The 26,797-nt window shown below is 44.4% G+C and overlaps 2 protein-coding genes across 7 annotated transcripts in view; one reads left to right on the top strand and one right to left on the bottom strand.

The window, feature by feature from the left end:
- Nucleotides 1-380: 380 nt before the first annotated feature.
- MRPL35 (mitochondrial ribosomal protein L35) lies at nt 381-6,304 on the top strand. The gene is made up of 4 exons (XM_083470350.1): nt 381-496; nt 3,288-3,471; nt 5,598-5,742; nt 5,964-6,304. Exons 1-4 carry the CDS (start codon nt 463-465, stop codon nt 6,150-6,152), a joined length of 552 nt encoding a protein of 183 aa, XP_083326476.1. The 5' UTR covers nt 381-462; the 3' UTR covers nt 6,153-6,304.
- Nucleotides 6,305-12,009: 5,705 nt separating this feature from the next.
- REEP1 (receptor accessory protein 1) overlaps nt 12,010-26,797 on the bottom strand; it is a 71,399-nt gene continuing 56,611 nt past the window's right edge. For 4 of the 6 annotated variants that reach the window (XM_083470204.1, XM_083470205.1, XM_083470206.1 and 1 more), the window contains 2 exons: nt 26,054-26,205; nt 12,010-15,991 (listed from right to left, as the gene is read on the bottom strand). In XM_083470204.1, coding sequence (XP_083326330.1) covers nt 15,920-15,991; nt 26,054-26,205 — 224 coding nt within the window. In that variant the 3' untranslated portion in view covers nt 12,010-15,919. The remainder of the gene's footprint in view (nt 15,992-26,053; nt 26,206-26,797) is intronic. The other 2 variants (XM_083470209.1, XM_083470208.1) reach the window with 1 other exon arrangement.

Below are 26,797 nucleotides of genomic sequence, written 5' to 3'. Positions count from 1 at the left end.
AACCAAGGGGAAGAGAGGATGTCACCTAACCATGTTAATAAGTGTAATTTTCAATAAGGCTATGATTTAAGTTTGTTTGTCTTATGTGTTTGTTTGTTTGTTTGTTTGTTTGTTTGTTTGTTTGTTTGTTTGTTTATACTGTTGTGAAAACCAATTGGGAAAAATTGGGGGGGGGGAGGAAAGAAGCAAATTTGCCACGCGCAAAACTCGATTTGTTTCCCAAACTAAAACCGCAAAAAGTCAGCATTTCTGAGCTAAGCCGGGAACGCTTTCCTTTGGCGGGCGACGACCAGGAACGCCGCTTTGCGCTTGCGAGGAAGCGTCGCTGCAGATCCAGCCGATCCTCCCTTGATAAGGCAGCGAAGGGGCAGGGGCGGGGCCGGGGCTCTACGCGCGCGCCTTTGCTTTCTGCTCCGCATTGACCCTCCGTGGATGCCGTAGCGGGCATGCGGAGGAGCCAACATGGCGGCGCTCGCTGCGGCGCGGAGGCTCCCAGGTCAGTGATCGGGGTCGGGGGAATGACTGAGGGTCGCACGGGGGGGGGGGGAGGGGCGGGTGTCGTCGTGTGAGTGACAGGCGGGGAGAGAGTCAACGCCTCTAGCCTTTTGGCTTAGAATCAGCTTGATTCTCTCCCCCTCTTTCTTTTTCCTTTCTCCTCCTATGAAGCTATTGCACCCTAATGTTTTAATGTTGTAGATTAATCTTTTAAATTGTATTTTAATCAAGTTGTTTTTATTATTGGCTGTTAGCCGCCCTGAGTGCGGTCTTGGCTGGGGAGGGCGGGGAATAAATATATTATTATTATTATTCTGTAGCCCCGCTTGGCCTGACCGCTTGGCCTGACCGCTTTAACGGATGCCTCGCTTTAGCACCGAGCGAGGAACACGCAGGAAGAGAGAGAGAGCCTATAATAAATCGTTGGCCCTATTTGATTATTCGGATTATTTTGTTGCAGATGATGCTTGGCAGTGGGACTTGGAGCTCCTGGTTAGGAAATAATAATAATAATAATAATAATAATAATAATAATAATAATAATAATAATAATAATAATAATAAAATTTATACCCCGCCCATCTGGCTGGGTTTCCCCAGCCACTCTGGGCGGCTTCCAACAGAATATTAAAATACAATAGTCTATTAAACATTAAAAGCTTTCCTAAACAGGGCTGCCTTCAGATGTCTTCTAAAAGTCAGATACAGTGGTACCTTGGGTTACAGACACTTCAGGTTACAGACGCTTCAGGTTACAGACTCTGCTAACCCAGAAATAGTGCTTCAGGATAAGAACAAAAATCGTGCTCCAGTGGTGCGGCAGCAGCAGGAGGCCCCATTAGCTAAAGTGGTCTTCAGGTTAAGAACAGACCACCGGAACGAATTAAATATTTAACCCGAGATACCACTGTAGTTGTTTTTCTCTTTGACATCTGGTGGGAGGGCGTTCCACAGGGTGAGTGCCACCACCAAGAAGGACCTCTGTCTGGTTCCCTGTAACTTGGCTTCTCGCAGCGAGGGAACCGCCAGAAGGCCCTCGGCGCTGGACCTCAGTGTCTGGGCAGAATGATGGGGGTGGAGACGCTCCTTCAGGTATACTGGACCGAGGCCGTTTAGGGCTTTAAAGGGTGGTATGGGGGACTTGTTGGTTTGACCCTGCTCGGACCATGCAGTTGCCAACCAATTTTGGAGCTACCTCCACAGGTCCAAAGTTGGAAGAAAGGCTGGCCGTCACTAGATCACCCTAAACTAGATACTGCAAAAAGAAGGAAAGAAAAAGAAACGGAGGCCATAGGTATAATAGCATTGGCTCCCAGCAGAGGCTGAAGTAGGTTAAAATGATGAGCAGCAATAAAAGTAGGACCTGAAGACTTTCATCTTAAGGTTGCTGCTGTTTCAAGCAGGAATGGGGGTTGTGATGAAATCTTGCAAGATAACTGCGACGCAATGCTGCTTTTGGAAATTGACCATCACTTTCCTTGCGTCTGAGTGTTAGTGCTTTGACTAATCATAGCAGTTCGCTTAATGTGAAATGCTGTAAGCAAGAAATCTCACCAACTTTGAGTCATATTATTAACGATTACAAAAGAAAACTGGCATTGATCTGATGAAGTCTTATAGTGGGTTTATTATTATTTAAATAATAAAGTCCTATTAGCACGCACTCATTTGGTTGATTGCCCTTCCACATTGACTCTTCACCCCCAATATATATTTATTATTATTATTTTCATCAATTTATTTATAGTTTGCCTTCCATGATACTAATCCTTCCAAGGCAATTTACAAGAAACATTAAACTACATTAAAGAAAACCCCCACAATGAACCATTAAAAGCCATTGGGATCCTTTCCACAGGACAGTTGACAGCCCCAGACCATCCTTTCTCAACCTTGGGTCCCCAGATGTTATTGAACTCCCCAGATGTTATTGAACTGCCACTTCCATCATCCCTGACCATGCTGTCTAGGAATGATGGGAGTTGTAGCCCAACATCTGGGGACCCAAGATTGCCTTAGACCAGTGTTTCCCAAACGTTTTTGGGCAACGGCACACCTGTTTACTGAAAAAAAATCTCGCGGCACACCACCAGTAAAGCCCCGCCCCGTGACGTCAGCGGGCAGCGTCACGCCGGGAGGGACGCACAAAAGTGAAAGCTTTTTCCCTCGGCAGCTCCTCTCAGCTGCGCTCAATCCGCCTCGGAGCGCAGGAGCGATGCCTCTCTCTGGCTCTCCCTCCGCGCAGGCTGAGGGAGGGAGGGAGGGGCGCGTGTGACCCGTCTCTGCTGGGAGACCAAACCCAGCGAGGCAGAGTCGCGCGGAGGCGCCCAGGCAGCGCTGCCGGCTGCGAGGAGGAGCGCCAGGCAGCAGCAGGAGGCGCGGCCTCTCCTCGCCGCCGCCGCCCCGCCTCTCGCCGCCCGACTCGCCCGCCTCCCTCCAGGCATCTCGCGGCACACGAGGCAACGTCTCACGGCACACTCGTGTGCCGCGGAACACCGGTTGGGAAACACTGCCTTAGACAATCTTCTAGGGCAGCAGGGTAGGAGAAGCAGGCTGTGAGGTCTGACTTCTGAGGTAATCTTTGCCTGCCTCCTGCTCTCTCTCTTGGTGAGAGGAAAATTAAGCTGGTAAGCTCTGAGATAGGTCTTCACCTGGCTCCATCAGTCTCATAATAATCAACACTCACTTAGAGAAGTCTAGAACAGGGAGAAGCCAGATGAAGGCAGTTCCTGGTTCCATTTCTTGATACATGGTCTGCTTGCTTTTCATAATGTTTTCTCTTATTTCTCTAGGGGTTTTAAGATCCTTCTGCCCTTTGGTCCCTTTGGCCAGTAATACTTCTTACAGCATCCGCCCAATTTCTTGGTTGTCTTCAATTCACATCAGCCACAGGAAGATATCAACAATCTCCACCAGAAAACCTCTTCTCTCCATTGGAAGTGGGTCTTATGGGCATTCAGTCTCAATTTTGAACAGGTAGACACAATTTAACAAAATTTAATCCTGTCCTGCATACAGATTTTGTTATAAACCTTTCTACCTGGTCCCCAACCATAAAAAAGTCAAAGTATGTGTAACTGTATCCTGCATGTTCTCCCCTCTTCACTGCTGAAATTTAGATTTTTACAGATTTTGAGCTGGAGCTAATATTTGCTTGATTGTCCGTAAAAGCACCATGTGTTCCATTATATAGGCATAATAATAGTGTAAAATGTTGGGATAGGTCCCTGTTGCCTCAGTTTCCTTACTAATACAGTGGTACCTTGGGTTACATACACTTCATGTTACAGACTCCGCTAACCCAGAAAAAGTACCTCGGGTTAAGAACTTTGCTTCAGGATGAGAACAGAAATCGTGCAGCGGCAGCGCAGCAGCAGCAGGAGCCCCCATTAGCTAAAGTGGTGCTTCAGGTTAAGAGCAGTTTCAGGTTAAGAATGGACCTCCGGAACAAATTAAGTATGTAACCAGAGGTACCCCTGTAGTAGTAACAGGATTCCTAGTGTATTGCTGGTGTGTTTAAGAACGTATTAGGTTATATGCGTACTTTGGCTAAGATGTCAGAATATCAACAGTAGTTAGAGGTGATTCCTCTGAGCTTGATTCAGTTTGGGACTAGTAATTTGCGTGAAACTACAACACACTTTGACAAAAAATATTTTTCCCTTACGAGTTCTAAGTGTACTGGCAAGTCTTCAAACCTCCTACCTAAGAGGCCCTGGTGGTTGCTAAGCTTGTGACTGCAGTTCCTCAGTCGTTTGGGGTAGGGCTAACGCTGTTTCCCCAGGATGCCTCTCCCCCCCCCCCTTCCATCCCTGCTTTCTGGAGCTTGGGAAAAGTACATTTTCCAATATTATTCATACTGCAGCTGCCAAAGCCACATAAACAAGGAAGGACGCATTAGTCCATTTTCTTTCTTCTTTTCCCTCCCATTTGCCCACTGGGTTGTTATTTGTGCCAGAAGCCAATTCTGGGGGTAGGACTGGCCCGTTGGTAGGCATGTCAGATTTAAGGTGCTGCTTTTGACCTTTAAAGCCCTTCACGGCCTAGGAGCCTTGTACCTACAGGACCGCCTCTCCCGGTATGCCCCACGGAGAGCCTCAAGGTCCATAAATAGCAACGCCCTAGTGGTCCCGGGCCCTAAGGAAGTTAGATTGGCTTCAACCAGAGCCAGGGCCTTTTCAACCCTGGCTCCGGCCTGGTGGAACGCTCTGCCTCATGAGACCAGGGCCCTGCAGGATCTGATTTTTTTCCACAGGGCCTGCAAGACAGAGTTGTTCCGCCTGGTCTTTGGCTTGGAGCCAATTTGATTCCCTCCCTCTCTTTATTTTTTCTTTTCCTTCTCTTCCGGTGAGGAGGCTACATTTTAATATTTTACTGTTTCAATATTTTAATGTTGTATTTTAATTTTGTTTTTAAGTTGTAATCATTCAACTTGTTTTTATTATTGCTTGTAAGCTGCTCTGAGCCCGGCCTTGGCTGGGGAGGGCGGGGTATAAATAAAAAATATTTTTTATTATTATGATGATGTATTAGTGCACCGAATTTGCATTCTGAAGCAGGTATTGATGAGGCTTAGTGTGAGTATTAACAAAGTAAGATCCCAGTTCCTTCTCCCCTATGTGCATGCTAGAGCCGTTATGGGGATGCTCCCACCTCCCATATCTCAGGCAGTTTCCCCCATTTATACTGTTCAAGGAACATGAGAGTAACAACATGGGACAGGATTGTGTTTGGTCACAGAGAAGCGGGCAAATGTTGGCTTTGCACAGGGTACCAAAGTCTGCCACTTTGGTAAGGTAATGGAAGCAACAACAATATTGTGGTGTGATCATACAAACATACTTTGGAGGTGAGCACATATTACATCCTCTTCATCCACGGTGCACTAGTTTGAATTCTTATATAACAGAAATAATTTTAAGGAGATATTTGAACATTTTTGTGACTTCTGCTATTCATGGAGCATTGCTGAGATGTTTTTAGTTTTTGTCTTTTCAAGGATCTTGGGATAAGGTTTCTGTGCTATTGAGACACTGCTAAATTAAACAGGTCACAGCTATTAGATCTAACTTCATATTTTCTTGATTTTCTACAAATTTCAGTGTAACACCACTGCTCCCAAGTATCCTTCATCAGCAAGTAAGGACCCTCATCAAATTCGGCTTGCGAAAAGGAAAAAGGAAAACTGTAAAACCTGTGATTCACAGATTTCTCAGATTGCACTGTGGCCTTTGGCTAAGGAGAAGGGTAATATTTTCTTCATTGAATGTTATTGTCTTGACAGCATGATATGCCAGTGTGTGGGAGAGAGGCTGCTTTTGTAATTGTAGCTTAGAAAAGTGCAAGAATTAAAAAATGAAGGACAGAACAGGCTATATGAAAATCTACTTGCGTGATGATTATGTATTTATTTTGTGGATACCCATTCATACGTTTGAAGAATTAAATCTTTTACTCTTTGATGACAGGCTGGTTACAAGAAACGGCTGTGGAAAAAAAATTATAGGCGGAGGAGGCGCTTGAGGGAACATGTGTTCTGCAATAAAACACAGTCTAAGCTCCTTGATAAAATGACATCTTCCTTCTGGAAAAGAAGAAACTGGTACATTGATGACCCCTACCAAAAATACCATGATCGTACAAACTTGAAGTTATAAATTGTCAAATGCACACCTGCAGATCTTTGTATGCCAGTCCAAATATTAATGGTTCAGGTTGATTGCTTTTCCATACATCTGTCTAACAAGGAAATGAACAGTTTATGTTAAATTACTGGTGCAAAATAAACCATTGATCTGATTACTCTAAAGACTGATTGCATAATTCTTTTGTTTTATTAGCAAAGGGTGATAGCTGCAGAATGTATAAATATACTTTCCTTGATTGTGGAATATAAGTTATATGCCTCAAAACTGTTTTAAATAGTTATATCTACGGTTTTAAATCTTGGGACTATATAAAATAAGCATTTAGCCTTGCTCAGCCATGGTACATTTATTATTTCTGCTGAATAGAAGTGCAAAATTTAAGCACATGGATTGTCTTAAAGAAGGCAAGCTGATAAAGTCTTTGATGAGTAATTAATGGCTGGCTTATAAAAAATTTCAGCTTTGCAGTAATTACTACTTTTAAATGACAAGAGAGATGCTGTAAGTCCTTGGGCAGTCGTGGAAATGATGATACTTCCACTACTGATGGTTGTCTCGTATTATAATTTTCTGTTTAATAGTTCATTTATTTATATGTGAGAACACAAATAGACACACACACAAAAATGTGGGAATGTATGTACTTGATATCTGTTTCAAATGATGTATCAGAACCATTCAAGATACTAGGTTTATCTACCACAGTAGAAATCTTCAGTCATCTTACCAGCTCGAGGCTTTTACTGATTAATGAAGTCTTCCTTCTTTCCATCAAGACAAACAAATCCCAGCCATTTCCTCAAGTATCCTTGCAATTATTCACAAGGAGTTCCATTTAACATACATGATTTTCCTTTCCCCAGGCTAGGTTGAGAGAGAATGACTGGTGCAAAATCACTCAGTGAACCTTGTTGGCTTGAGGTGAGGGTTATCGGAACCAAAATCTCACTACTGTAGAACACTGTCGTAGTAGCAGACCATCAGTTTGCTAATCTGTTAAGATTCCCCTTACAACAAGGGTCAGCAAACTTTTTCAGCAGGGGGCCATTCCACTGTCCCTCAGACCTTGGGGGTGGCGGACTATATTTGGGGGGACGGACGAATTCCTATGCTGTGGGAAAATGATTGCTTGTACATGAGAGCATGAGCAAAGTTCTTATTGTTACAGGGTGATCTCATAGCTAGAAGCATCCTTGGAGCATGAATAGCGCGTGAACAGCTCGTGCTGTCCCATATGATTGGCTAACGTAGTATGGTCTGATCGCTCGCATGGTCTAGTACCAAGGTCTTTATCTGCTGGCTAGAACAAATTGCTTGACTTGTATTTTTTGTATCCTTACTTGGCTTGTATCTTTCTATTTCACACATTTCACACAATAAAAGCTGTGCTGCATTAGCCCTAGGAGCTGCCATATTTCCCTAGGAGCAGCCATAATTCGGAACCTATCTTGGTGTGAGACTGATTTTTCCTTGGATGCCGAGCTGTAACTCGACAATTGGTGCCCCGTGTGACTGCCTTCGAACTTCACGTTGTTTTTCAGCACTCACCAACACGTCGTTCATCCACGTAGTGGATCCCTGGTGAGTGCTCCCGTGTGACTGTTTGTTTTTCCATTATTCAGCACTCACCTACACGTCGTTCATCCACGTAGTGGATCCCTGGTGAGTGCTCCCGTGTGACTGCCTGTTTTTCATTATTCAGCACTCACCAACACGTCGTTCATCCACGTAGTGGATCCCTGGTGAGTGCTCCCGTGTGTACAACGTTCAGCTCTCACCTCGCCCCGCAAGGGCTGCAGACGCGTCGTTCATCCACGTAGTGGATCCCCGGTGAGAGCTCCCGTGTGAATGTGATTCTGGACTACGTTACGGACTTATCAGCACTTATCTCCGCCCGGACAGGGCAAAAAGGCGCCTCTCTCTCATCCTCCTACGGATCCCTCGGTAAGTGCTCCCTGCTCTTTTTGCAACTCTTGCAATCATGGGAAAATCTCTCTCTGCACCACAGAAAAAATTTTTAAAAGACCTTAAATTCCTTTTGGCCAGTAACAACCTTGCTGTTCGGAAAGCTGACCTTAAGTCCCTTATAAAAGCCCTGGACACTCACTGTCCGTGGTTCCCCCAGGACGGAAACTGGGAGTTAGACGATTGGAAAAAAATTGGACACTTCTTTCAAAATCATCCGCAGATTGATGTAAAGGTTTTGCATGCCTGGAGTAACGTCTACAAAGCTATGTCGTGCTTAACTCCTTCAAACATTCTACTGGCTGCTGCAACAGTTTCTTCAAACGCCCCCCCGGTTCCCGCTTTGCCTGCCTCAAACCTACCTCCTAAACCGCCGCCTCCTCCTGTCACTCCCCTGCATTCTTCAAATTCTGCAGCACCCCCTGCTCTTCCACCTCCTCCGCCCAAGGCATTTGGCACCGCTCCTACTACGCCTCTCCAAGAATCTCTCCGTGCCGCTGCCCCATTGTTGGGTTTTGATTGTACAACTCCTAATCTCTTCCCTGTGATTGCTCCTGCCGCGCCAGGGGGAGGCCCAGCCCGGCACGAACAGTTTGATTTGAGATTCATAAAGGAACTACATTCCTCTGTCAAGGACAATGGTTTACAATCTCCTTACACCCTGGGCTTGTTTGGCACTATTTTTCAACAAAATTTGATACCAGAGGATGCTAAGCTGTTGGCCCGCACTGTAATGCAGCCTCATCAAATGATTTTGTTTATACAAGCTTGGCACTGGGCCTGCCAACGTCGTGTTGATGGGATTCGGAATAATCTTAATAATGTTGCATTGGCTAATCATCAGGCTGCTTTGGCTGCTTTGGCTGCTGGTGCCGCCCCACCCCCAGCCCCCGTCATGTTAACCCAAGCTGATGTCCTCGATGGGTTAACGGGAGGAGGCAATTTTCTTACCATTGCCCAACAGCCAACTCTCGACCCTCGGTATTGGGCAGCCACCTCAGCCTCTGCCCAAGAGACTCTGGCCTCTGTCCCTGATGACAGGAATGAGCGTGATGGCCGATGGGGAAGCGTTAGACAGGGTCCTGCAAAGCCCTATGGACAATTTGTTGATCGCTTGTACAATACCTTCAAGCGGCAAGTTCAGGACCTGGCAGCACAAGAACTGATTGTACGCCAGCTTGCGTTTGATCATGAGGACTGTAAGCAAGTGCTGCGCCTTCTAATGGCAACATCAAATATAGCCATTGCTGATATGCTTAAAGCCTGCCAGTCAGTGGGCACTGCTAGCCACGGCCTGCTAGCCACGGCCTTGTCCTCCGCCGTGTCCCAAAATCCTGCTAAGGATAAAACCTGTTTGATTGACAGTGGCTAAGGAGAAAATCCAGCGGACCTTACCCATTGCGTACCTGGGACATGAGCTGACAGCATCTGCAGCCATTCCAGTCACGCCTCAACTACAGTTTCCTGATCTTAAACTGGTGGATTTACAACAAACTCTTGGACAGCTGAATTGGATAAAGAGTTATTTGGACCTGCCCACCTCCACTTTGTCTCCACTGTTTTCTGCCCTTAAAGTACACAAGAATCCAGCGGACAAGATCACAATCACCTCTGCAATGGAAGAGGCTCTTCCACAGCTGTTCCAGTGTTTCCTGGCACACTGAAAAGCCATCTTCATCCCTACTGCATTGGCCCCCCTTTTCCCTGGGAAGCCACTTCAACCACCAAACATCACTACAGTTTTGCTGCCTTCTAATAGCGACCATCCCATCTGTGTCATCACACTTCATTGGGCTTGGACTTTTGACTCAGCAGTACAAGGAGCAATACATCAGACTTATTTACAGCAAATGGGCTCCTGTATCTGCAGAAATGGTTGTGTGACTTCTTCTGGATTGTGGTTTTTACATGCCAATAATTGAACCAAGAAATATCACACAGGTTGCTCGGAAGTGGCCATTGGACTAATTTACCATTCTCATCCTTATTGACATCACTTGGATTTTACCCCCCAGATCTCTTCTTTTTTTCTCCTCCCTCAGGAGTCCTGCCCTATGATGTGTTCCTCTGAGCATGTACAGAGGGCTGTCTTGGAACTATTGTGGACTCTTGGCAAGGGAGGGGGTGAAGGATTTCAGTGTGTTCAAGTTGTTTCATTTTTGTGTTTTGGCATGGTTCCCGGACAGAATGAAACTTGCAATATGGTTCTTTAGCAAGGCCCGTGAAGACACTGGGCTCTGTTCTCGACCTTGTTGCAATCTTTTTAGTTACAGCAAGTGGAATATGCTTGAAGCGAAAAAAATATTCTTGGCTAGTGCCATTTAGCTGCTGAGAAAAATGATTTTAAAAGCTTTGAAAAGTTTTGAGCTTGTTTTGGTGGTGCTATTCTAGCATTCCAGTAAATGCTTCATTTAAGATTAGCAATAATATGAAGGACAATCGTATAAGTTTATCACCTGTGTTTTGTTGCTTGCAGTAATCCCCTTTGCCTTTTCTGGTACCTGCACGTTAGGCATAGTGATACCCCTGATATACAAAATAGATAAGCTCCCAGCGGTCCGTTTGCGTAACAGAAGGGAAGTACAATCACCTATTTCTCAATATACAGGGACAGCCATTTCTAGGTCCCTTCTGCCTTCTTTAGGTGCAGCCATGAATTACCGTGATTTGCATAAATTGGCAAACTGGACAGAAAATTTGTTTAATTCCACCATTTTGGCTTTAAAAATGATTAACAAAGAAATATCAGAAATAAGAAATGTAGTTCTTCAACATCATTATGCTTTAGATGTGATCCTTGCTTCTAAAGGTGGAATTTGTGCCTTAATTCATTCTCATTGCTGCATGTATATAACTGATCAATCGACCAATATCTCTGCTACTATTGATTATATGGAACAGATGATAGCCCATAATCCTTTGAATCCACCTGAAAGTTTTGATCCATGGGAGTGGTTGTCTTCTTGGTTACCTAATGGATTATGGTTAAGAAAAATATTATTGATTGTAATTGCATGTATTGCTGGCTTCATCATGGTGTGTTGTTGCATTCAATGCATACCCTCTTTGATTTCCCAATGCACTGCATGGTGGTACCGACCACGGCCCACCACAGGGGTTACAAGAGGAATTTATGTTGCAAAGTGTAGACGCTTAGGCAATGAAGTGTACTAATGGTCCCTCTTTTTTCCTCTAACAATATAAACAAGAAAAGAGGACATGTGGGAAAATGATTGCTTGTACATGAGAGCATGAGCAAAGTTCTTATTGTTACAGGGTGATCTCATAGCTAGAAGCATCCTTGGAGCATGAATAGCGCGTGAACAGCTCGTGCTGTCCCATATGATTGGCAAACGTAGTATGGTCTGATCGCTCGCATGGTCTAGTACCAAGGTCTTTATCTGCTGGCTAGAACAAATTGCTTGACTTGTATTTTTTGTATCCTTACTTGGCTTGTATCTTTCTATTTCACACATTTCACACAATAAAAGCTGTGCTGCATTAGCCCTAGGAGCTGCCATATTTCCCTAGGAGCAGCCATAATTCGGAACCTATCTTGGTGTGAGACTGATTTTTCCTTGGATGCCGAGCTGTAACTCGACACTATGCCCCACAAATAACCCAGAGATGCATTTTAAATAAAAGGACACATTCTACTCATGTAAAAACACGCTGATTCACAGGCTGGATTTAGAAGGCGATTGGGCCAGCCCCAGCCCCTGGGCCTTAGTTTTCCTACCCATGCATTACAACGATAGCATATAGTGGAGATAAACAACTACAAGAATTAGGACACTACAAACAACTACAGAAATTAGAGCACTACAATATTATTATAATACTACAATATTAGAAGTGTGATTATAACAGTTTCGCCTACTTTGAACAGAAGACCCATTCCTTTTTTTAAAAGAAAAATTTAAGACTTTATTTTCAAGATGTATATCAAGCATTATAACAAAACATTGACCTTTGGAATACTGTTGTAGTATGTGATCTTACAATGCATTTTTCAACGTTCTAGCCTAGCATGTCTTTGCTATGGATCAGTGGAAACAAACAATATTAAGTGCCCTGTTACCAGCCTCAGATATTGGCCACTTGTGTTACTTTCTAAAATACAGTGCTCTCGACAATTTCAAATAGTGTGCCAAGTGCAAAGCAGGTACTCGCAAAAAAATACTGCAAAAGAGACTAATTAACAAGCATTTAGGCACAAGTACATGTATCAGCTACATAAGAGTACAATTATAAGAGTACAGCTTGAAGGTAGCAGGTTGTTTACAACTGACTAGAGAGCATCCCAACTTTATGTTCAGCATTCCCCCCCCCCCAGTGTTTTAGTTTTAAAACTGGTGAAGTTCTTTGATTTACACTGAAATAAAATATTTTTCCTGCTGCCACCAGAAGAGGAGGAGTTTGGATTTGATATCCCGCTTTATCACTACCCTAAGGAGTCTCAAAGCTGCTAACATTCTCCTTTCCCCTCTTCCCCCACAACAAACACTCTGTGAGGTGAGTGAGGCTGAGAGACTTCAGAGAAGTGTGACTAGCCCAAGGTCACCCAGCAGCTGCATGTGGAGGAGCGGGGACGCGAACCCGGTTCCCCAGATTACGAGACTACTGCTCTTAACCACTACACCACACTGGCTCTCCAGTAGCTAGATAGGCCAATGTCTGACTTCACAGAATTGTAGAGTTGAAAGGGACCCTGAGCGTCATCTAGTCAGACCTTGTGCCTCATACCAGAGTAGACTCAGTACTGTCTACACTGGCAGGCAACAGCTCTCCAGAGTCTGTGGCAGAGGTATGTCACATGAACATAAACTGGAGGGGCCAGGGATTGAAACTGGAACCTTCTGCAGGTAGAAGGTGGAACCGAAGCATGCGCTCAACCGTTGAGCTATGGTCTATCCCCATGAATAGTGACGGGTGAGAAACTTTGGTAATTAGATCAGTACTGATACGTGGGCATACGCAACTAACTATAATAGCCTGTTCTCTTGTGAAGTTGGCTATTTTCCTACCATAAAGAACATTTTACAGTTACATGTTTGGGAACCCTCCCCATAGTTTTACAATACTAGAATTGTAGCAACAGAAACAGTCTTGTGCTGGAGAGCCACAGTCCTTGTGTGGTTCACTGTTCTCTCCCTGGGGTCCCTTCTAACTTTATGATTCTATGTAGCACTGGATTTGGGGTGATGGCAGGCAGTTCCCCGACATAGGGCAATGAGCTGAGTGGGTACAAAATTGACAAGAACCACTTGGGGGCACCAAATTTGGGGCTCTCGCAGGACGCCCTGTTACCAAAGAGTACCAAAGTCCGCCTCTGTTCTATGGTTTTACATCTGTAATGCAAAAACAAAAATTGGCAGAAACAGAGCATTGTGGAAGCTAAAGTTGGCTATGCAAAGCTGACCCCCAGTATTGGTCCGAGGAGGTAAGACTAGAGAACCAGAGCAAGACTGTAGAGCGTATTAATCCCCAACGTGTACATGAAATTAAATTATATAGGAGCCTTCTACTGAAAATAAAATGGATAGCCCTAGTAAATTGGTAGAGAGTACAAGTCTTGAGTGTTCAAAATGCTAGAAGCTGATATGTTTTGGTGCACATGTCTCAGCCAAGGCTGTGAACAACCTGCTTCCATTGTATTGCAGATTTAAAAAATGTATGGAACATAAGTGCTACACTTATTTAGCCATTCATGTTTCTCACTGATCTATATACAGATAACACAGTTCAACTGATTGATTAGCACAACTACCAGTGATTATTTTTTTTCTTACAGTGAATTTAATTTGAGAGATAAGGCAATTCAGAGAGTTTCACCTTAGCACTAAACAACAGGAACTCCAGAACAGTCATACTTGTCAGTAAAACAGCAGGTCAGATAGACATCGGTTTGCTTTAGGTAGAATGAGCATACAAGGAGAAATTTACAAATGTGTCTTTTTGGCATAATTAAATACAAAATTGCCACTTTCTCTTTTATTCTGTCACACATAGCGGTACAGTATATACTGGCAAAAGTTACCTGCTTGTAAGATGATGTCATTTTGCTGATGTCGCAGACAACTTTGAATTCTGTGCGTGAATGTATACAGACTTCAAAAAACTGCTCAACAAATATGCTAGCCGAACTCCCCCAAAATTGAGCTTTTGTGCTACAACTGAATATTTTCTAGCTGCCATCTAAATTATTCATTTGTTGACTGAAATGGCAACGGATCCAAATATGGTAACTGTTGGAGGCATCTGTTTTTTGTTTTCTTGCACAGCAGTAACCATGCTGATACATGCTTATGCAATGGTTGGATTTTTAAGGCTTTTCAAAAAATTTAAGAAGTTCCAAATTAACATTTAAGAAGCATGAAGGGAGGCTTGGATATGGATTCTTAAACCCCAAACAAAAATATTTAACAGACATTTCATAGTGCTAATCTTGGAACCTGAAACACAGCCACCTAAATCCCTGCTACACATTTAGGAGGTCAGTAGTATCATTTGCAATCTACCCATCTGATCTCAGTGGCAAGATCTTTTATATTCTACAATATTAAATATTCTAATTAACACATACAATTGTCTACAGAATTAGATTTTACATGCTCAACACTTACAAGAGACACCAATCAGAAGCACGAATACACAAATCCTAGTACGGTTTCCTCATTTTGTACCTCTCTAAAATTACAAACGCACCGAGGGATCTACAGACTATTGTGAACTCTGCCAGAAGCTAACTACAGCCAAAATCTTTGCATTACGTGAGGGAGTTTGGTTACAGTCTTCCACTATCTTTCTCTGAAATAAATGCCTACATACCTGGTGGGAAAATGTTAGGATTAAAATCCCATGTGCAGACCTGGCTGACTTTCACATAGGCCAACTCACACTTTGCTAATGTGATTCCGGTTTACCTCCTAGCATTTATTATGACTGCATGCTGTAGGCATGCTCATTAAGTTGGCCAAGAGTTATAACGTTAGTTTCTTTTATGCATAATATACTTAACAATGCAATCCTAATTCTGTTTACCAAGTCTGACTGATTTCAGCATGACTTTCATCCGGGTAAATATGCTTAGGATGTCAGCCTCAGCCAATCACTGTCATCAAAACCAAAGTGCCTCTGCTCCCATATCTTGTGATAATACGTACATGTGTGTATGTGTGCGCACGCATCTGTGAGTTCCTCCTCCTCTAAAATCCTCTGGCTCTATTTTTTCAGGAGTACACACAGTATCTGAGTTACAATAAATAAAATTTACAGGGGGCGGGGAGGGCGATTAAGCTCATGTCTAACACCTGTACAGTGAAAAGAATTCATGATTTGTCATATCATTCACAGTCTTGTAATAAAGATATGATGGTGAAAGCTTGGGTAGAAAAATCTGTGGCCCCTGCCACTCTATACATTATGAAGCCCAAAATAAATAGGATGGATGCAAGTATTTAGAACAGGTGAAGAATTATTTTCCTGGTTGCACTCACAGAGCTAAAAACTAAGCTGATGTAAGGAGTAATTACAAATGTACAGCCTCACTAGCATAGCTGAAAGAACTGCTACTCTGCAAAGAAATCCAAGGGGGTTGCTTTTGCCTTCTGGGTTTGCAATGCCACAGAAACGGTCAGGGAACCCACAGCAAATGGAAAGGGAAGCGAGAAAGGCCATGTTTATAACGTTGCAGTATCAAAAGCACATCCATCTCACCACTGTTTTTCCCCCTACATTATTAACGGAGTAGATCTTTTAAGGCAGAAGAGAGACATTCCGTGGATTTCGGTGCTAATGGCTCATCACGCTCACATGGTTTCAGTGGTCGAGGATGAGGTACTTTTTTTCCTGAAACGAGGTCTAAGGCTCCTAGGCGGTGCCTGTCGAAAACAAAATGCAGCGTTGGTTAGTCTTTCCATTCATTTAGCCACCGGAGATGCGAGGAATTTAGCAAGTGAGGATCTTCAGCTCCAGAACTGCTGCCTCCACCTCCCAGAACGGTCGTGGTCCCTTCCAATTCTACAGCTCTACGATTCTAATGTTTAGCACCAAAATAATGTACTCTGCACTGGTATAAATCCAAGGCATCCCAAAAGATGGAGTTGGAGTACTTTATTGGATCTTGTCAGGCTGATAAACATAGAGCTACAGAATAATAATAATAATAATAATAATAATAATAATAATAATACAGGCATACCTTGGGATAAATGTGCTTCAAGTTAAGTATTTTCGGGTTGCGCTCCATGGTTTCGTCACGCGCATGCGCAGAAGCGGCAAAACGCGACCCGTGATGCCCGGACACGGGTTGAGTTTGCTTCAGGATGCGAACGGGGCTCCGGAACGGATCCCGTTCGCATCCCGAGGTTCCACTGTAATAATAATAGTAATATTTTTATTATTTATACCCCGCCCATCTGACTGGGTTTCCCCAACCACTCTGGGCAGCTTACAGCACATTAAAAATGGTAAAACAGTAGACATTAAAAATTTCCTAATACAGGGTTGCCTTCAGATGTCTTCTAAAAGTCAGATAGTTGTTTATTTCCTTGACATCTGATGGAAGGGCACCACTACCAAGAAGACCCTCTGCTGGGTTCTCTGTCACCTCACCTCTCGCAGTGAGGGAACCGCCAGAAGGCCCTTGGAGCTAGGTCTTAGTGTCCGGGCTGAACGATGGGAGTGGAGATGCTCCTTCAGGTATACTGGGCCGAGGCCATTTAGAGCTTTAAAGGTCAGCACCAATACTTTGAATTGTGCTCAGAAACACACTGGAAGTCAATGTAGGTCTTTCAGGACCGGTGTTATATGCCACTCCCAGTCACCAGTCTGGCTGCCGCATTCTGGATTAATTGTAGTTTCTGGGTCACCTTCAAAGGTAGGCCCACGTAGAGCACATTGAAGTAGTCCAAGCAGGAGATAACTAGAGCATGCACCACTTTGGCGAGACAGTCTGTGGGCAGGTAGGGTCTCAGCCTACGTACCAGATGGAGCTGGTAGACAGCTGCCCTGGACACAGAATTGACCTGCGCCTCCATGGACAGCTATGAGTCCAAAATGACTCCCAGACTGCACACCTGGTCTTTCAGGGGCACAGTTACCCCATTCAGGTCCAGAGAGTCCCCCACACCTGTCCACCCCCTGCCCCCCCAAAACAGTACTTCTGTCTTGTCAGGATTCAACCTCAATCTGTTAGCCACCATCCATCCTCCAATTGCCTCCAGACACTCACACAGAAAATTCACCACCTTCACTAGTTCTGATTTAAAAGAGAGGTAGAGCTGGGTATCATCCACGTACTGATAAACACCCATTTCAACCCCCCTAATGATCTCTCCCAGTGGCAGAAGGAAGAAAGGATGAGAGTGGACTTAACAGCTTGTTGATTATCTAACAAATTTGCTCCTTTGAGCACCATATTGGCAGAGAATCCAACATAGTGAGCCTCAGCCTCATCGCACAACATGGAAAGGAACACAGAACTTTCCCCCTATTGCTATTTTGCTTTATTTTCCCCGGTACCTCAGTCCATGTATACAGAACATCCCCATGCACTTTAAGAGTGAAAGCCATAATAAACTAGTTGGGGTTATTGATTTCTCAGGCCAAAGAAATGAATTCCCTGCCATTGACTGCCTTCGCTTCCTTCCAGAACTGCAGTATGTATTTTTTAAAGTGGTGTACCACTGTAAAAGGGACTCGGGTGGCGCTGTGATTAAACCACAGAGCCTAGGGCTTGCCGATCAGAAGGTTGGCGGTTCGAATCCCCGCAACGGGGTGAGCTCCTGTTGCTCGGTCCCTGCTCCTGCCAACCTAGCTGTTCGAAAGCACATCAAAAGTGCAAGTAGATAAATAGGTACCACTCCGGCGGGAAGGTAAACGGCATTTCCGTGCGCTGACCTGGTTCGCCAGAAGCGGCTTAGTCATGCTGGCCACATGACCCGGAAGCTGTACGCCGGCTGCCTCGGCCAGTAAAGCAAGATGAGCGCCGCAACCCCAGAGTCGGCCACGACTGCACCTAATGGTCAGGGGTCCCTTTACCTTTACCTACCACTGTAAATGTACAAAAAGTAGTAGTTTCCTACCATCACCCCACTCCCATTTGCTTGCTTACTTCTCCTCTCTCCATTCCAGTGTACTTTCACATGGATATATTCTCAGAAACTTCTCCGTCCATATCTGATGAGGCCGCGTCATAATACACTAATTCCATTTCAGGTTGCTGACTTTTTCATGAAACAATGCTAACATAGCAATGGTTCAAGAATTGCTTTCAGTGACAGCTACTCCCTCCTTAAGTGTCATTACAACAGAATATACGTTACTGAAACAACTTAACCTTGCATTTGCTGACATCTCCGACTGTATACATCTTCGCTAACAGAAAACAGACCAATATCTGAGTAGCTAAAAAAAAAATTAGTTTTGTTCCTTAGGGCTCAAAATATGACATTTGTTTGAACGCTGTCTTCAGCTACTTAATTAGAATTGGATGCAGACTGAATGGTTAGGTTAGGTGCTTCATTTATCAGAATCTTTTATTCTGATAAATATTGCATTATATTAATTCAGAAAGGCTCCTCAGACGAACCTATTTGCCACACAAAGAGCAGAACCTGTCCATCAACATATTACCATTTTTAAACTCATATAACAAATTTTCTCCCATACTATGAGCTTTCAGGAGGTATTTTAAATACTGGTGCCTGTGGGTTTTTTCCATGCTATGGATATTACATGGTTTTTTGGCAAGTTGTAAATTGCACAGCGAAGGCCTGTTATTAAACTAAAGATGCATTGAAAGCAAGCATTCAAACCAAGAATTAGACCAGGGGTCAGCAAACTTTTTCAGCAGGGGGCCGGTCCACTGTTCCTCAGACCTTGTGGGGGTCCAGACTATATTTTGGAGAGGAAAGAAAGAGAGAACTAATTCCTATGCCCCACAAATAACCCAGAGATGCATTTTAAATAAAAGCACACATTCTACTCATGTAAAAACATGCTGATTCCCGGACCATCCGCAAGCCGGATTTAGAAGGTGACTGGGTCTGATCTGGCCCCCGGGCCTTAGTTTGCCTACCAATGAATGAGATGGCAGGACAATCTTATGAGCTAACCTCAGCTAGCTGCTGCTGTGCTGGGGCTTATACCAGCATGATTAAATTGTAGGCTTTCCCACCAGCTACAATGCCAAAGCATAATAATAATAATACTAGAATAGAGAGCTAACACAGCCACTCCTACAAAGTCCATAGCAACAGTCTCACCATAATCACAATCACTTCTAATGCCCCCACAAATGGAAGGAACCAAGCAGCTATGCAGGTACACTTTTATGGTATCACACAACACACTCCGTTCCCTTTCCCACACATGAGGGACAACTGCTGTGGCTCACTGATATTAGGTAGGAGATCAGGTGAGACTAGCGAAGCATTGCACCATCATGAGTGCTCACAAGGAGGGGCAGCTGTGTTCCCCGGATAAGCCGCAACCCCTTGATTCTCCGCTTTCTTTCATTTAAAATAAAGTTGCTAGGACTTGGGGGACCCAAGATGTGAGGCAAAATGTACAGGCAGTGTTCTCATTTATTTCGTGAGAAACCAGGACGCTGCTCACACCTTTTCACTGTCTTTAACCAATGCTGACATCTTAGAATGACTGAGAAAAGCAGACCTAGCCAATTAGACAAAAGAGAAGGCTACAGTGAAACACCCATTGCCCTAGTAGACTAGAGAATGAACATCTGGTTCATTTGATGATGACATTCAGAATTCAAGAATATCCTATCAATGGTCTGCTGAAAATTTTATATACAGTCATACCTTGGGTTGCAGACGCTTCAGGTTGTGTGTTTTCGGGTTGCGCACCGCACCTAACCCAGAAGTACCGGAACGGGTTACTTCCGGGTTTCGGCACTTGCGCATATGCACTAAATCACACTTTGCGCATGTGCAGAAGCACCGAATTGCGACCCACGCATGTGCAGATGCGGTGCTGTGGGCTGCGAATGTGCCTCCCGCACGGATTACATTCGCAACCCAAGCGTCTACTGTACAGTGGTACCTCGGGTTACATATGCTTCAGGTTACATACGCTTCAGGTTACAAACTCTGCTAACCCAAAAATAGTACCTCAGGTTAAGAACTTTGCTTCAGGATGAGAACAGAAATCGTGCAGAGGCGGCGCAGCGGCAGCAGGAGGCCCCATTAGCTAAGGTGGTGCTTCAGATTAAGAACAGTTTCAGGTTAAGAACAGACCTCCAGAACGAATTAAGTACTTAACCCGAGGTACCACTGTATTACAAAAACATATGAGGAGCAGAGACCAAGATGGCTGCCGAGTGCTTGCAGCAGGGTTTAGAGCTCTAAGGTCAACTCTAAGGCAAATCTCTGCTATATAATATAACCAATTCTTAGCACCTGTTTTTATTCCCTCTTCCGTTTTACTTTTTAATTCCTTTCAGTGTTCTTTTTTGTTGTTTTAATTTATTGTTTTATTGTTCTAACGCCCCTTAAACTGCGAGACTGCATGCAGCTGGGCTGGGCTGAGTACTTTGCGTATGAGGTTTCTTCTTCTTCTTCTATTATTGTTGTTGTTGTTATTATTATTATTATTATTATTATTATTTGCAAACTGATCCGCTGTACGAGCAAGTAATGCAGCAGGTGTGATTGCCAAACGGAAGCTGCGTGGAGCCTGCTCCCCAAAATAAAACTATTTGTCCTGAAGAAACTGCAGCAGCGGAAGCCGGTAGGCGGGGAAGGGGGCAGGATCCTGTATGAGCTGTAAGACAAAGGGAAGGAGGGGAGCTGCCAGGCCTGGCATCAGCTCCTGACACTCTTGGGCAGCTGCCAAGGCCACAAGCTCTCAGGCAGCAGGGCCCGCCAACACCTGACACTTGCCCTGATGTCTGAGTCTGTGAGTCACCGTTTTAATTTATCGCAATGCCCCGCATATATAGTGTCACTCCAGAGGAATTTGAGGGAACTCAATGGCCACCTGCTGCTCTCACCCTCGCTGCCAGGTAAGTCCACCCATGTAGGCAGGGACGACTGCCGAGCACTTTGCTGACGGCCTCCACAAACATAAAGCTGGGTATAAAGGAGAGTTGGGAGAATTCATACTGATCAATTCATCTCTGTGTTTATTCCCCACCAAGTTTCAAGTTTTCAAGTTTTATTGCGGCCAAAGCCAGTAACACTAAACACCACAAGATCAAACAACAAGAAATCAACAACAACCTCAGGAAAAAAAAGTTACACAAGGGAACTTCGCAGTGTGCCATTCAACAGAAGAGATTTACGCTTCCTAATTACTAAAGTGCAAAATTTAGCCACCTCATATGATATTGAGCTTGAGGAATCTTCCAGGAGGTATTTTCAAAGAATTTCGGGGGAGGATTCCAAATAATATTGAAGGGGTATAAATTTTGATAGGAGCGGTAAAATAAGTTGAACTCGTTCTTCACTATAAAATTTGCAAAATAGAAGAATGTGTGTGACAGATTCTACCTTATTAGACATACAGGAGCAGAGACGCGCATGCATTGGGACCCGCGTGAATTTGCCATACAGCACTGCTGAGGGCATTGTCTCAAAGTGGGCTCTAGAGAAAGCCCATCTATAAGCTTCATTAGTGATGTTAGTTAAGTAAGGGGCAGCTGCAAAATTAGGCCAAGCTTTTAAACATCTATACATCTCCGGGAGTAGGGCGCCTTCTTGTTGCAATTCGATATCATAAAGTCTCCGAGTGATAATTGCTTTTGCCTTGTTCAGAGTTCCAATAAAAAGATTTTCAGGGTTTAGACCAATTTGTTTATTCCCCACCTTTAAAATGTATATATCAGGGGTAGGCAACCTAAGGCCCGGGGGCCGGATGCAGCCCAATCGCCTTCTCAATCCGGCCCACAGACAGTCCGAGAATCAGCGTGTTTTTACATGAGTACAATGTGCCCTTTTATTTAAAATGCATCTCTGGGTTATTTGTGGGGCATAGGAATTCGTTCATTTTTCTCTCTCCAAAATATAGTCCGGCCCACCACATGGTCTAAGGGATGGTGGACCGGCCCACAGCTGAAAAAGGTTGCTGACCCCTGGTATATATGTTTCCTAAAGGTAAAGGTAAAGGGACCCCTGACCATTAGGTCCAGTCGTGGCCGACTCTGGGGTTGTGGCGCTCATCTCGCTTTATTGGCCAAGGGAGCCGGCGTACAGCTTCTGGGACATGTGGCCAGCAGGACTAAGCCACTTCTGGTGAACCAGAGCAGCACACGGAAACGCTGTTTACCTTCCCGCCGGAATGGTACCTATTTATCTACTTGCACCTTGATGTGCTTTCGAACGGCTAGGTTGGCAGGAGCAGGGACCGAGCAACGGGAGCTCACCCCGTCGCAGGGATTCGAACCACCGACTTTCTGATTGGCAAGCCCTAGACTCTGTGGTTTAACCCACAGCGCCACCTGCATCCCTATATGTTTCCTACAGCGTAGTTATTTGACTCTTATAACCCATAATGTGACTTCAGTGGCAGTCCATGGTTTGGTTCATTTCCTCAAAGGGTGGTGAACACATTCTGTTCTGAGATCCATCAGTGAGTTATCACAGACTGCAAACCAAGAGAAGAACGGTCTAACATTCCAGGTTTGTTGTTAGCTGCTCTGACAGTTTTAGGCTACTCTATTGGGGCATTATGGGGAAAACTACTTTCCCAGTAGTGATGTATGGAAGTGAGAGATGGACCATAAAGAAGGCTGATCGCCAAAGAATTGATGCTTTTGAATTATGGTGCTGGAGGAGACTCTTGAGAGTCCCATGGACTGCAAGAAGATCAAACCTATCCATTCTGAAGGAAATCAGCCCTGAGTGCTCACTGGTAGGACACATCGTGAAACTGAGGCTCCAATACTTTGGCCACCTCATGAGAAGAGAAGACTCCCTGGAAAAGACCCTGATGTTGGGAAAGATGGAGGGCACAAGGAGAAGGGGACGACAGAGGACGAGATGGTTGGATGGTGTTCTCGAAGCTACCAGCATGAGTTTGACCAAACTGCGGGAGGCAGTGAAAGACAGAAGTGCCTGGCGTGCTCTGGTCCATGGGGTCACGAAGAGTCGGACACGACTAAATGACTAAACAACAACATGGGGAAAACAATGTTCTACACTGTATGCACAGCACACCTCTTGAACATTTTAGACAAACTTAATGTAACAATAAAAACATGGATGATAGAAGAAGAAGAAGAAGAAGAAGAAGAAGAAGAAGAAGAAGACGACAGCCCAACCAACAGGGTTGATTGAACGTTTATTGTGATAATGTATGTGAACTTCTTTTAACACCTTCAGGATAAATGTGAAGAATTACAGAGCCAGAGTGAACTTCACATTTGCTGTTGCCTACCTCTCCTGCTCTCTGAAAATGCTCATTTAGTGCAGGGAATTCCCTTTTCAAAATCAAGGAAATTCCAGGATTTTTAAATTGTTTTTAAGAAACCCTTCAATGTACAAGAAAAGGCTACTGCATATTCACCCATGTCCCCCAACCATAAAAGCTGCCCTATTATTATTATTATTATTATTATTATTATTATTATTATTATTCCCTGCCCATCTAACCGGGTTGCCCCAGCCACTCTGGGCAGCTTCCAACAAATATAATAGCATAATAAAACATGTGTACAATCAATTTCTTATACAGGATCAACTATTGTGCTCATTTACAATTGAGGCTGTAGGCACCTATACTTTCCCCCCTTAGTCTTTCAGTCTTCTGCCTCTGCAGTCTGGATAAAGCACTGAGCAATGACACTACTATAGGCCTGAACTGTGTACCTTAAGATAATCTTTATAAAGGTTTGGCTGGCACTTAAAAAGGATTACGGGCAGAGCAAATCCACAAGCTTGCTGCTCTTGATAATACTTGAACAGCAGCTATGCTACTTTTACTTCTGCCTAGTCATGAACAGAACTGAACTCTTGACATCTTGGTGGCTTTTGCATATGCTTCCCCTATATATTTCCATAGGAAGCAGACAGGGCCGGCTGAAGACAATTAGGCACCCCGAGCAGAACCACAAAATTGTCTCCCTGCGCCAGGGAAGAAGGGAAGGGGAAATAAATTGGGGACAGGGGAGGCGGGAATGAAGATACACATCAGGAACAAGGTGGGGGGAATCAAATCAACCTTACCTGACAGTTGAAGTGGGGAGCAAAGGATGTTGGGGGGCGGTGGGGGGGAGGAACCCAGGAGACCCCAGAGGGCAGCCACCACCATTTCTTCCCCTGAGGTGGGGCAACACCAGCAGTGCCTCCTATTCACTAAGAAGCCATCACAGAAGAGGCACTGGTGGGGCTGCCAAGAAGTTGGAAGATCTGGCCTCCAAGAAGCATGTTGCAGCGGGCGAGGGATCCTTGGAGACCAGATATGTTGCCCCTCTAGATCCCGTGGCCTGAGGCGGTCACCTCACTTTGCCTCATGAGAGGCCCTGTCCTGGAAGCAGCTGCAGCTTACTACAGTGGTACCTTGGTTCTTAATCCATTCTGGAAGTCCGTTCAACTCCCAAAACCGTTCAAAAACCAAGACGCGCCTTCCGATTGATTGCAGGAGCTTCCTGCACCCAAGCGGAAGCCACGTCGGACATTCAGCTTCCAAAAAACGTTCGCAAACACTTACTTCCAAGTTTGCGGCATTTGGGAGCCGATTTGTTCGGTGACTAAGCCATTCGAGAACCAAGGTGGCACTGTATTTTTAAAAAGGTTGCTTCTTATGGGGCAAATGCAGACTCCTTATTACTGTGCTTGCAGGCAGAGACTGGAGCTAAAAGAGCAAGGCAAAACCTAAGTGCATGAAGGCTAAATTGCTGCCAAGCATAATATGTGACATTGAACAGTTTCTTTGCTGCTTACATGGCACAGATGATAAGGAAAGGCAAGAGCCTTAACCGTTTTCCACACCTTTCGGTGGTGGGGAGAGTGGATTTGAAACAGGGTTCTCCCTTAAAATGAAGGTTTTCCAATCCTAGAATATTGGTAGTGTTAAGTTGTGGGCGAACATATCAGACGACACAGCGATTCTTCAAACAGCTCTTGTTTATTAAGAGGCCTGAACTGAACTGAACTGAAGAGCTCAGTCAGCCTGCTTACAGTGGTGCCTCGCAAGACGAAATTAATTCGTTCCGCAAGTTTTGCCGTCTAGCGAATTTTTCGTCTTGCGAAGCACGGTTTTAACGGTTTAACAAAGTCGCAAGACGTTTTCGTCTTGCGAAGCAAGCCCATAGGGAAATTCGTCTTGCGAGGCAAATCGCAAACGGAAAAACCTTTCGTCTAGCGAGTTTTTTGTCTTGCGAGGCATTCGTCTTGCGAGGTACCACTGTATATAGAGCTCCAGAAGAACGTAACTGTAGCAACTTTCTAAAAATATCCAATCACTGAACATCACTTTTGATCCTTCATTTGCATACAAACTATCCAATCACTGAACGTCACTTTCGATCCTTCATTTGCATAACTATCTACAGTATCCCCCTGCTTGGCCAGGGTGAGAACTTCAGTACATAACAGGTAGATTGAGAAAAAACCTTTTTAAAACGTCTCTATACTATTTAAATGTGAGGACATTCCACTCCCATAATTCAAAGGACACATTCCAGTTCTGGATAGATGTGTCTAGGACAGGGGTGGGGAATCTGTGGTCCTCCATATGTTACTGGACTCCAACTCCCATCAGCCTCAGTCAGCATGCTTGCTGGGGGTGATGGGAGTTGTAGTTCTTCATCATCCGGAGGGCCACAGGTTCCTCACTCTTGGCCTAAGATGACCTACATACAGTTTTATAATTCTATTGGATTCGGGGCCAGCCTCAATAACCGTTCCATCACAAAAGAAAATAGCATTTGTGGAAGTCAGGCACCTGTGTTCTTAATCCCATTTCCAATGTGAAAATACCTCAATGACCGGATCCTTCTTTTTAGGTGTTTTAGCCTTGGATGTGCCATCCAATGAGTCGTTCTCTTCATCATCTGAGAACACAACTTCCGTTGGTTCACAGTTTGCCTCAGGTGGCCTTTCACTCTCTGCCTCAACCTCTAGTTCAACCACTTAGAACAGCCATTTAAGATCTAAATGGTGAAGAGAAAGAGGAGATGGAAAGGTCAGAGATGGTTGTCAGCTAATGGACTAATGCCAACAGTTGCCCCACCCATGCATTTGCCGGGGTTAATAATATAAGCGGGGTTAAAAGGCACACACCAGGAACAATTTTTAGTTGTCAGCTTGAGTTGCTTAAGAAGATTTCAATGCAACACCCATGATTATTATGAATTTAGGCTGTCACCCTGTGCTAATTTGGGAGTAAGTTCCATTGGACTCAATGGGCTTACTTCTGAGCAGGTATGTTTAGGATTTAACTGTTAGATGCCTTCATTTATTTGTGGATTTAAAAGGGGGTCATATAGATGGCTAGATCGGAATAATTTTAGTTCCTGTATAACAAAACCAAATGGAGCATAGTTTACTGAACTGACAAAATTAATCAGGAATAATTGCCTAATCTAGTATAGTGGAACAAAAAGTGCCACTGGGCATATTTATGCCATCACTACCTGCCAGATGGATTATCAGTGCTCAATTATAGTCCAGGCAAACACTGCTGACAAACACAGAGTGCTATAAAGTGTTCCTGATGGCATG

The sequence above is a fragment of the Podarcis liolepis genome (genome assembly GCF_965112155.1).
Source record: "Podarcis liolepis genome assembly, chromosome: 13".
NCBI classification, from domain to species: domain Eukaryota; kingdom Metazoa; phylum Chordata; class Lepidosauria; order Squamata; family Lacertidae; genus Podarcis; species Podarcis liolepis.
The sequence above is the reverse complement of the archived record's forward strand: the minus strand, read 5'-3'. Positions and strand labels throughout refer to the sequence as shown.

Bases quoted from the DNA above. Each gene is read 5' to 3' on its own strand.
- MRPL35 (XM_083470350.1), top strand. From the start codon at position 463: ATGGCGGCGCTCGCTGCGGCGCGGAGGCTCCCAG. The intron at 3,472-5,597 runs GTAGACACAATT...TACAAATTTCAG, and splicing joins TCAGTCTCAATTTTGAACAG to TGTAACACCACTGCTCCCAA. The intron at 5,743-5,963 runs GTAATATTTTCT...CTTTGATGACAG, and splicing joins GCCTTTGGCTAAGGAGAAGG to GCTGGTTACAAGAAACGGCT.